The following is an 11637-nucleotide window of genomic DNA, read 5'->3' on the forward strand; positions in this document are numbered from 1 at the left end:
TTTGAGCGGTACGATAAATTCTGAAAGACATTCTGAGCTATCAGTTTACGACAGTCGTTCTCGCGCGCATGGCAACCGCCATCTGATGGTGCTTGCAGTGACCAACGGCGTTCAGTTTTACGGAAACTGCAACCTAGGCCATCGCTGCCCATGCAACCGAGATTGCGGCCGCGCAAGCTCAAACCCTTAGATGTAAATTTTAGTATTCGATTCTGCAAGAGAATGCACATTCTCAGACAAACATTGGATGAACTTGTTTATTTTAGACTGATTTCGACCCAGTTTGCTGAGCACTGGTGCGATCATTTTTTCTTTCCGGGAAAGGAAGAGAAGCATTTTCAACACTTGCATTTGCAGGATGAGTTTGGCTGCGGCAAGCAGTAGAAAATTCATCACGATGTTTAAATATCTTCTGCCTTGAATGGAGCCGAAAAAGCACCCGTGCCAACCTCGTGTATTTATCTTTTCAAGAAAATGGCAGTAGTTTAACGTTAACTCCGTGGTTTGGGTACATGCCCATCACTACACCCTTTTGCGGCGAAAAGCGCAGGGTCCGAGGCTTGGGTGTTTTTTAGACGTATATTTGTACAAGATGTCGTCGTTAATAGCAGCCAGCGCGTTCCGTCAGTTTTCGCGGCCTTTGCCGCTATCTTCACGTCGTAAGTACCACATTGCAGCTTGTGTTTACTCGTTGGACGGTATTCGTGTTGACTGGCACGCGTCACGTATGTCTCTTGGTTTTAGCGGCTGAGATGATTGCAGTGGATTATAATTATTGCATGTAAATCCACCCATGGTAATGAAGCTGGGGCATTTGCAAGTGTTTTCACCCCAGAAGGCATTAGTTTCTCAACTAAGTGTTGGAGAAAACACGGGTATTCTGAATGCACTGATAGGCTTTAGCGCAGGTCCCAAAGGGCCATCTGATTAGAGGGTTAGAATTTTTTCATGAAAAGCTGTGTCATAATGAGCTGAGTGTCTTAAGAAAGTATAGATGCAGCAGTTGATTGAGGTTGTTTGTGACTGGTGTGCACAGTTTTATAGCATTATTTTAGCTTGGATGTATGTAGCTGCAAAATGATTGATAAAATGTTTGATTTTGTTAAAAAATGGTGATAAAAATGGAGGTACTATGTGCACCAATGATTTAGTGATAAGTTGTGAGTACCATGCTTCTGGAAAATATTTAAGCCACCTTCCCAAGTGAACTTTTGCTTTTGTGCCACAACAGCAAGGGACAAAATGCTGATTTTTATATACCATGATCTACTCTGTTATGCAGGACTTTAACTGCACATTTGTCAGATAGGTGCATGCAGTGTACTTTTACCACATAATTTTAAGAAACACCTGCCATTCATTAGCTACCTCATGAGTGATAATGCTGATCCTATTCTGGGGCTTGCCTGGCCCCATATACATCTTGCTTATCATTTCATCTATGGTCAAAGCTGAATGTTCAGGAGGCTCACACCAAACATTATGAGAGGCATGTTGGCCTCATCCCGCAGTTCCAGGGCTTGTAGAAAATTAAAATGTAATGTGTACCTGCAGGCTTTGGCCAGAAGACAGAAGCTGGCTGTGGTAGGCTCACAGGAATGGCAGAAGAATGCCTTTCAGATGTTTATTCCAGCACATTGTACCATTAGCATAGTCTCTGCATGGCTTGAGTGTGCTATTATCATTAGGTTGGTACAAATTGAAACCCCACAAATCTGACCTTATAGTGGACAGTTCTTTCAGCACATTTACATTATCCTGTGGTGACAGTCATTTGGGTGCAGCTAATTGGATCTAGGATCTGTTTCATAGAGTAATTCCCCTCCCTGTCTGCTAAGTATTCAGCCCAGGATGAGCTACAAATTAATATTTCTGGCCACATCATTTCATTGTTTTCCATTGCAGTTCGCAAAGTGGTCTCATGGCGAATGTTTGCCACCACGAACATGGCCTCTGCCAACCAGCACATGAAGATGGAGGTGAAAAACGATGTGGCTGTCATCCGGATCGACTCGCCCGGAAAGGTAACGGAGAGTGAGATTGTGGATGCCTGGCTTAACGACGTGCTGGCCATGCACAGGCTGGGTACGATTCGGAAGGGCGGAAATTGGCGAATAAATAAGCAACCTAAAGAACTGATCGCCCTAATTTGTTTTTGACTGAGATGCCAGTGGTTGTTCACCCAAAGGTCAGATTGATTTAAGCTTTAAATATGATTGCCAGAAGAGAAATCATGGATGTAACTGTCAGTTTTTGATTATTTTGTAAGTTCACCTTCAAATTTTTTCATCCCTTTCTTGAATTACCATGCAGTAATCGCCCACTGACGCTTAAGAGATATTGAGAGCCAACAAAGATTTACAGGCATTGGCATACTTTTAATCACGTTTTTCCACTACCGGGGCAATATGGGGTACTGAGCCAATGTAACAAAATGTTTTGAGATCATCTACTGCCTTGATGCAACTCAAACAACATTTCTGTTCCATATTTCGAATTCACATTCCTTGCTGGCCCACGGCTTGGCATTTCCTAGTAGGGCGAGTGAAGGGCCGCCGAGTTTTTGCGTCGCTATGGCGTACGTTCCGCTCCAAAGGTTACGGTGGACCGCATGGATTTTAAGCACCTGGGCGAAGAGTGCTCTCGGCTGAACTGGCCAGTGCGTGCTTCTCACAAGCGCCCATCTTACTGTCTGCATCCTCCGTCCTCGTCGCCAGGTGAATGTACTGAACCAGCCGGTGATGGAGGAGATGAAGGCGATGCTGGAGGCGGTGCAGGCCGATCCAGCCGTGAAGGCGGCCGTGCTGATCTCGGGCAAGCCGGCCAACTTCATCGCTGGCGCCGACATCAGCATGCTGGAGCGAGTGAAGTCGGCGGCTGAGGCGCGGGAGCTCTCCAAGGCCTGCCAGGACCTGCTGGCCGAGGTGGAGGCCAGCAAGAAGCCGTTCGTCTCGGCCATCATGGGCTCCTGTCTGGGCGGCGGCCTTGAGGTGTGTGGTGATCGGCCGGGGCGGGAACCTGCGTTCGGTTTTGCTCTGAGTCGTTCCGGACGGAGTGATGACGTCCAGATGACGACAGGATGACGCCGACGTCACCGCGAAGCTGATGCAGTCGTCTTGTTTACGTTGGCGTGTGGTGCTAATAGCGAGAATTGGCGCTATATGCTAACGCAGTCGGCACGCCCTAAAACCCAAATCATCGTTGCAACAGGGAGGCAGGAGAGACTGTTGTGCTGCTCTAAGTCATCCTAGATTAGGATGATGACCAGGATGGGTGAGGACGTATGGACTAGGCAGTGACCCTGCTTCTGATGCGTGTATGCTTGTATACCCTGGCCTCAAGCTCCCTCCAGTCTTCCGCCCATTACGTCGTACAACGCTGCCCCAGCAGTTGGTTGCGCCGCCGGCGCCCGCAGCCGGCGAGCGTGACCTCTGACCTCTGACGCCGCGCCGCACGCCAGGTGGCGCTGGCCACCCACTATCGGGTGGCGGTGAAGGGCAAGGCGTCGCTGGGCGTGCCGGAGGTGCTGCTGGGCCTGCTGCCGGGCGGCGGCGGCACGCAGCGCCTGCCGCGGCTCACGTCCGTGCCCACGGCGCTCGACATGGCGCTCACTGGCAAGATGGTGAAGGCCGACAAGGCCAAGAAGCTGGGCCTGGTGGACGCGCTCATCGTCCCACTCGGTCCCGGTCTCAAGTCGGCCGACGAGCGGTGCGTGGGGCGGCGCCGGGCGGGAACGCGATCGCTCGAGACGCCACGCACGGACGGGGATGGCAGGGGAGGGGAAGGGTCAGGTTGTACATGAGTGTGGTATACTGCAGCCGGTCCCGCCGGCGTTACGAGGAGGGGAGCGTATGACACTGAGCTTCGGACGAGCATTGAACGAGTGGCGGACGCGATCAGAAGCACGCTAATGACACAGCAGCGACCTAAGGTCGAAGGTCAGTAGTCGGCTGGATGAATGGGTCGGTGCCTGGTTTGTCACTAAGTTCCGTTGATTGCGACTGGTCGCAGCAGGCGTAGGCCACCCGTGCCAGCCAGGCCTGAGCGTGCCCCGTTCGCCGGCTGACGCTGCTCCTCACGTGTCGGGCAGGACCCTGGAGTACCTGGAGGAGGTGGCGGTGGGCACGGCCTCGCAGCTCGCCGCCGGCGGCCTCAAGGTGAGCCGACTGGCCGACCCTGCGGCCGAGCTTGTCGACCACTGACGGGACGTTGGACGCGGCCGGATGATAGTATGCGGTTGATATGACAGCGGGGCTCCGCCGCCGCTGCTGGCGTGCGGCCCCTTGGCCGGCTGCCTGAGCATCCGTCGCTGGGCGGGGCGGGAATGCTCATCATTCCGTGCAGCGTCCCGGGGCTCGGACCGTTGTGCTGGCTGCGCGGTCAGCGGATTTATGCCGACCAGCTGTTCCCGGACATAATGCCACCCGAGGGGTGACAAGATCACACCGGTCGCAGGCTTGTGCACTGAAACTGCGTTGTCATAGGCATTGTCATGTATGTTTGAGGAAGTCCAACCTTGAGACTTTCGATTCTTCACAGTTTATACGATTTGGTTCTCGGTATGGGAATTTCAACACAGCACATTACCCCGATCAAACGTGAGTGTCACCACTGTATGTGCGGTGTTGTATCTTTACATGGGCACAGCTGATGTGTATCCATAACTGTGAAAGGTGTTATGTTCCACTTGCAGCCGAAACGAGATAAGGGGCTTGCAGATAAGGCGCTGAACTTTGCCCTGAAGTACGACTTTGTGAAGGACCAGGTGTTCAAGAAAGCGCGAGGTCAAGTGATGAAGCAGACGAACGGACTGTACCCGGCCCCACTGAAGGTGAGAACATGCGCACCCCGCCCACGGCCCGCCTACCCCTCCCCTCACGGTATTGTCGATGGACGGAGCCTCTTAGCTGTAGCCCAAGTGCGGCTTCAGCGCGCTGGGAAATGTAGAGTTAGCGCTCCATGCTGAGATGTTGATTACTGCCCGCCGATTTGTGCAGGTCAAGGCACGTGGTTTGTCGTCCCAGATCTACCTTGCCAGCATTTGTCCCTTACTGTACAACAGTGTCATTGTTGTGTGGCGCATCCAGAGCCTAACTGGGCTCTTCGTCCGAATCTCTTCCGCATGCGGCGCAAGGAAAGCTCGGAGTAGCACGTTTGTGTCGGGCTCCAAAGTGGCGGGTCGTCGTCTGACCCCCACCCACCCATCTGTTTGTGACATCACGAGGAAAAGACATCTATTTTCCTGGTTTTTATCCCCGGAATAATATCCCCCGAATGTCAATAATGTTTCTCGCTAATGCAATGAACAACTTACATCACGAGGAACGCCGACTGTGGCGAGCCCCGCTCTCTGCGAGCACGGATGCATGTGCCGAACTCAAAGGCCGACAGCAGGGAACTCCTCCTGCTGGCCGCGTGGCGGACGCGGACGGTGTCCGTGCCGAACCGAGCCTCGTCCGACCTGGCCGCAGATCCTGGAGGTGGTGCGCGCCGGCCTCGACGGCGGCCTGCAGAAGGGCTACGAGGCAGAGTGCAACGGCTTTGGGGAGCTGGCCGTGACGCCCGAGTCGCGCGGCCTGATCGGCCTCTTCCACGGCCAGACCGAGTGCAAGAAGAACCGCTTCGGCAAGCCGCAGCGCCGCTCGCAGTGAGTGAGGGCTAGCGACGAGCGGAGGCCAGCTGGTTGAGGCTGGAGGGCTAGCGGTGAGCGGAGGCCAGCTGTTAAAGGCGCCGACGTGACGACATAGGAGAGTGCGCGGCGTCCTGGCTGTAGTATCCTATGTTTTGTAGAATCTTAGCGTTAGCTTCCGAAAAAGGAGGGTGTGCCGGCCCGCTGCATTCGTACGTATTGAGCGTCAATGGCGTGGCGCCGTGTCGACATGTATGGACAAGAAAAGAGTCGGAAAGTATGTTTTTCGCGCCGCGTACGCGGACCATTTGACAGTGTTCACTTCTCTGGCGTGGCGCGCAGTCTTCGGTCGGGTGGGTTCGATTATCTGCAATCAGTGTCTCTAATGAACTTCCCCGATAGTAACGATTTGTGGAAAATCGTTTAACCCATGATTACTTATCTGGGCATTCCGGGCACCAAGTGCCACGAGCGGCGATAGCACTCGGGAGGGGGGGGGGGGGGGGCTGCTATCGCCACATCGCTCACTCGCAGCGGGCCCAGAATCAGCGCTGATGTACGGGATGACATCACCGCCGCCGCCTGTCGGCAGGACGCTGGCAGTGCTGGGCGCCGGCCTCATGGGCGCCGGCATCGCGCAGGTCTCCGTCGACAAGGGCATGAAGTGCATCCTCAAGGATATGAACACCAGCGGCCTGGCCCGCGGCGTCAACCAGGTGGAGGCCGGCATCAAGAAGAAGGTCAAGCGGCGCGCCATCACCAGGTGCGGCGCGCGTGGCCTGATTATTGCCGCGCGGTTGCAGTGCAGCTGAAATCGACGCGATGTGCGGCCTGTCGCCGTCGCGTGGCTGAGGCGGGATCGGTTGGCACGGAGCCAAGACCGAGCGGTGACGCCGAGCGGTCCGCGTCAGCTTGAGGCCGGCAGGCTCTGTGCCGGCCTGCCTTGGGCTCGCGACCTCACAAGTGCTGCCGAATTCTTCGGCTTCGTGTTCACATACAATGGCATCCCTTCTTCGCCGCTGCGTAAATGATGCCGTTCCAGCGTTTTGGCCCTGCGCTCTCCGTCGCTCCGTCGGTGGGGACGCGTTCGGACAGGCTCAGGCCGCGCGGACTGGGGTGTGATTGCGCCCATTGCAGCATGCATGCAACCGCGTCCCTCCCGACGCGTCAGTGACGTCACGCCGTCCACCCTGCGCGACGTCGCCGTGTTGTCCCGACACGTCTGACCCGCCCTCGCGCCGGCCGCCGCAGTTTCGAGGGCGAGCAGTTCATGTCGAACCTAGCGCCGACCATCACCTACGACGGCTTCGGCAAGGCTGACATGGTGATCGAGGCCGTGTTCGAGGACCTGGCGGTGAAGCACAAGGTGCTGCAGGCCACCGAGGCCGTCATCCCCGACCACTGCATCTTCGCCTCCAACACGTCCGCCCTGCCCATCACCAAGATCGCCGCCGTCAGCAAGCGGCCGGAGAAGGTCCGTATCGGCGTCACCATCACTTGAGTGTCGTGATAGTATTGGGTTGCGGGGAAAGGCGGTCCGGGTAGGGACGTGGACACGGCTTCGCACATGAAGTGATGAGTCATGGCTGGCGACTACAGATGTGAAGTGTTCGCACCTTTCGCTGTTCTCAGTTGGAGGCGGTTTTTTTAGTCAGCTGTGGGGAAAGCGCGACATACGAGTTGATCTAGCGTGAGTTTCGTGGTACAACCACCCCGGGCTCCAATGATTTCTACATGCGCTGGCCAGTTTCGGTTGTGTTGACGCACAGCCTCGTGCTCCAGGTGATCGGGATGCACTACTTCTCGCCGGTGGACAAGATGCAGCTGTTGGAGATCATCACGACGGACAAGACGTCCAAGGACACGGCCGCTGCCGCCGTCGACGTAAGTTCCGTACCGGCCTGTGCCGTTGAGGTGCGCTATCGGACAGACCGCGTCTGATAGTGCGATGTGAGTTACACGGATTTAATGGGTGGTAAGCGCCGCGTGCATGGCTTACTGATGTTTGGACCAGTGATGAATTGAATAAATTGCGTGCGGTCAGGTGTTTGTGTGGTCAAACCGTCGCGAAAGCCAAGATGAAGGGTACATTTATGACAATCCCGTTGTGACTCCTGTGTCGTGTATATCATGCCCTGCTGGCTGGCCCACTTTACAGCAGTCAGCGATCCAAGCACTTTCTGTAATTCCCGAACGTCCGTGTTCCTTTTCGGCCTGTCCGTCACCGAGCCCTTCAGCGTCCGCTCCAAGCGTGAGCCGCGCCTGTTCTGTTGCGTGGGGCGCCGGTCGGCCGCGCTCACCGCCGCGGCCTCCGTTCGCAGGTGGGTCTGCGCCAGGGCAAGGTGGTCATCACCGTCAAGGACGGGCCCGGCTTCTACACCACGCGCATCCTGGCGCCCATGCTGGCCGAAAACATCCGCGTTCTGCAGGAGGGCAGCTCGCCCAAGGACCTGGACCGGCTCACCAAGGACTACGGCTGGCCTGTCGGCATGGCCACGCTCGCTGACGAAGTCGGTACGTCGGCCAGCCCTCGGCGCGGGACGAGGCCCGGAGCCGGCGCCACGACACCGGAGATCGGACTGCGATCTTGCGAGAGGAGAGATATCACGAGCGATCATTTGCGGCTTGTCGCTGGACCGCGGTGTACCAGCTGCCTGCCCGACAAACATTGTGTTTGTGAAGCTGGCTTCAGATCTGCGTTATGCTGCGGCCTGGCAGCTGCGGCGCACTTACGAGTCGCTCCGGACAGTGACGCGGCGGACGCCGCCTGCCGAGATGGTCAGGTTGTGAACCCCTGGCGTTGTGCGCCCGGTATAACGCCGCCTCGCGGCCGATGTGTGACCGCGCTGAGAGGGTCAGGTTGTGAACCCCTGGCGCTGTGCGCCCGGTGTAACGTCGCCTTGCGGCTGATGTGTGACCGCGCTGAGAGGGTCAGGTTGTGAACCCCTGGGTTTGTGCGCCCGGTGTAACGTCGCCTCGCGGCCGATGTGTGACCGCGCTCCGTCTCCCAGGTCTGGACGTGGCGATGCACGTGTCCGCCGACCTGGGCCAGGCGTTCGGAGATCGCTTCAGCGGCGGTAATGTCGAGGTCATCAAGGACATGGTGGATCAGGGATTCATGGGTAAGGGACGGCCGACCCCGGCGGTCATAAGCTCGGGGATTGGCCGGTTTGGTCGGGATTTGGTCACCGCGGTGGTCAGCAACGTTGTCGATGTATTCGTTGCTCGCTACATTCCAGACGGTTGTTACTCTTTGCTGTGGAGGCATCGTTCACTGATAAATCGATCGTGAGCCGCCATTGAGTATTCCCGTGGGTGTGTGCTGACTGTTCTTGCGTAGACGTCGCGTGTATTACATGTCCGCAACGCCAGGTCATTGAACCAGACGTGTGGCGTGGCTGACTGTCGACGGGCCGCGGTCCCAGCGTGCCACGAGGCACCCGCTGCTTGCTCCGCCCGCCTCCGACCGTCGGCCCTTGCTGTCCCGCAGGCCGCAAGTCGGGCAAGGGCATGTACCTGTACCCGAAGGACTCGAAGGACCGGCCGCTGAACGACGGCGCGCTGGCCATCCTGAAGAAGTACTCGCTGGAGCCGCGCGGCCTCAGCTCAGATGCCGACATCCAGCTCCGTCTGGTGGCGCGTTTCGTCAACGAGGCAGTGCTCTGTCTCCAGGAGGGCATCCTCGCCAGTCCGGTGCGTGCCGCGCGCTCCTGTGAGGTCCGGATTGTATGCCGATGCGTGGCATGAAAGCGGTGTTTCTGATCACGAGTGAGGAGCGGTTTATTGAAGTGGCAGGTACTGCAGGGTTGTTCCGGTTAACCGAGAAGGCTCCTGCCTGCTACTCTGGGTCGAATTGTGAGTTACGCTCGCCTGACTGGGACACATGCATATGCCCTCTTCCCAAAAGTCTATTGAATGCCGTCGGGCGCATCTTGACGCTTCATCATTGTTGTTCGCGCAGCCCGTGCGGCCTGACTCGCTCGCCGCTGGCCAGACCTGCGTCTGGCGGCCTGACCTGACCGTGCATAATCGGATCAAACCCCGTTGGACGTGCTAAATCAGTCAACATTCGACAGCTGCACCAGATAGGACAGCTGGCCTGACGTGCCTCGCCGTGACCTCTGCCGTGCCCTGACGCGCTCTGCCGTGACCTGACGCGCTCTGCCGTGACCTGACGTGCCTTGACGCGCTCTGCCGTGACCTGCCGCGCCCTGCGCGCTCTGCCGTGACCTGACGTGCCCTGACGTGTCTTGCCGTGCCCTGCCGTGACCTGACGTGCTTGGACGTGCCCTGCCGTGACCTGTCTTGGCCTGACCCAGCCTTACCCGGCTCTACCGCACCTGAGTGCCGACCCGCCGTGACCTCAGCGGCCCCGTCTGACCCGCCCTGTCGCGGCCGGCAGCTGGAGGGCGACATCGGCGCCGTGTTCGGGCTCGGCTTCCCGCCGTTCACCGGCGGTCCGTTCCGGTTCGTGGACCGGGTGGGCGCCGCCCAGCTGGTGGCCGACATGGAGCGCTTCGGCGCCGTGTACGGCGTCGCCTTCGAGCCCTGCCAGCTACTGCGGGACCACGCCAAGGCCGGCACCAAGTTCTACCCGGCCAAGTAGCCGAGCTCAGCTGCGCACTGCCGCCGCCCGCGTGCAGCACTGCTAACCAGATATGTGATTAATCTGAGGTGTATCAAATAGCCCCATATGGTCAGGTCGCCATCTGGTGGTATCCGCCGGTGCTGGCGCGGCGCATCTACCGCCGCTCGTTGTTATTGCTGGTGCACCAGTCTGGGGTGTGTGAAATGTCAGCGGGGATGGCTCCGCGCCGGTTTGCCTTGTGCCCGCGGCCAGGGCGACGCTATACGCCAAGTTGAATCAAGGTGCGACACAGGCGTCGCCGGATTTTGTTTTTCGACCGCCAGCTATTGACAGGGTGTAGGCCGTCGGTGTGGAGCCTGCAGGCTCTCCGCTCGGTCGAGGCTTCGTGAGTGCTGCCGCCCGCCAGCCCAGTGGCCAGCTCGGCCGGGTGTGGACAGAGGGCCATCCAGCGCCAACCGGCGGCAGGGCAGCGAGGGGGCACGAGAGCGTGTGAGGCTCGAGACCACTATCAATGCAATCGTAGTGTGCCGTGCAGTAGACGATTCATGACTGGAATATATGTGATGGTTCGTATTCTGTCTTTTGAAAGTGGCCGTGCAGTCGATGCGCCCTAAAGCCCACGTAGGCAACCAATCGTCTTTTAGAAAATGTGTGTTGTGGGAAGAGGGGGCTGGATGACGCCTTTTTCCCCAGCGGCGCGGCGCAGCACGCACTTTAAAAAGTACAGGGTCCCGGAACGAATGGGCTTGCGTTTGGTAACCTATCACAGAATGGGCCGGTCCCGGATTTTGTCAATGGCGAGCTGGAACATTGTGGTGCTTTCTGGATTTTTGTGACTTGAATATGAACGTTCTGGGGTCCTTTGCGGTACCCCTGGAATCGGGTCCTCAAAATACGGGTTATTCTCCGCAAAGTTTGAAAGCGCGCCTGGAAACGCCCCCTGCCGTCCCAATGGCTGGGACTGGGACATGCTGTGCCGGCCGCCTCGACTAGCGGCGGGTACGGCCTGCGCTCCTGGATCAGCCCGTTGCTGGTGACGTCAGCCAAGGCCGGCTGTGGCGGATCGCTGCGCAAGCCAGCTTCACATGCAAGTAGCACTACCGCGCAGGCACGGCTGGAGTGAGGCGGCGACGTGAGCGGTAAACTGCGCCTCACGTTCGACGGTGGTGGTGACGGCTCGGCGGTGATCGGACGACGCGGAGCCCCACTGCGCTGCGACGAGGTTCGGACCGACCTGGACCACCGCCGTGTACCGCGTGGTCTCTGTTGTGATCCTGTCGGCCTGCCAGCACCGTCTGCAGCGGGTCTCGGCTCATAACCGAGGCCATAACCGAGGCGTTTAAGGAGGGACCGCTGGTCCTGGGTGGGGGTTGCTTGCTGTTCTAGATGGTTTATACGTTTTCGAGCGTGTGAGCTGTAC

General features: G+C 57.7%; 1 protein-coding gene across 1 annotated transcript; it reads left to right on the forward strand.

The window, feature by feature from the left end:
- The first annotated feature begins 523 nt into the window (after positions 1 to 523).
- Positions 524 to 10790, forward strand: Mtpalpha (monolysocardiolipin acyltransferase Mtpalpha). The gene is made up of 14 exons (XM_037212185.1): positions 524 to 659; positions 1906 to 2024; positions 2718 to 2990; positions 3461 to 3708; positions 4091 to 4157; positions 4694 to 4831; positions 5472 to 5647; positions 6222 to 6392; positions 6881 to 7103; positions 7412 to 7513; positions 7951 to 8143; positions 8641 to 8751; positions 9120 to 9322; positions 10032 to 10790. The coding sequence occupies exons 1-14, from the start codon at positions 593 to 595 to the stop codon at positions 10233 to 10235; spliced, it is 2295 nt and encodes a 764-aa protein (XP_037068080.1). The 5' UTR covers positions 524 to 592; the 3' UTR covers positions 10236 to 10790.
- Positions 10791 to 11637: the final 847 nt, after the last annotated feature.

This window comes from Pollicipes pollicipes, unplaced genomic scaffold (genome assembly GCF_011947565.3).
Source record: "Pollicipes pollicipes isolate AB1234 unplaced genomic scaffold, Ppol_2.1 Scaffold_3087;HRSCAF=3621_pilon_pilon_pilon, whole genome shotgun sequence".
Classification (NCBI taxonomy): Eukaryota; Metazoa; Arthropoda; class Thecostraca; order Pollicipedomorpha; family Pollicipedidae; genus Pollicipes; species Pollicipes pollicipes.

What these genes read in the sequence shown, in the direction of transcription:
- Mtpalpha (XM_037212185.1), top strand. Translation starts at nt 593, where the DNA reads ATGTCGTCGTTAATAGCAGCCAGCGCGTTCCGTCAGTTTTCGCGGCCT. An exon ending in TTTGCCGCTATCTTCACGTC is followed by an intron (nt 660 to 1,905) that starts GTAAGTACCACA and finishes TTTCCATTGCAG; the next exon opens with TTCGCAAAGTGGTCTCATGG. An exon ending in AGGGCATCCTCGCCAGTCCG is followed by an intron (nt 9,323 to 10,031) that starts GTGCGTGCCGCG and finishes CGCGGCCGGCAG; the next exon opens with CTGGAGGGCGACATCGGCGC.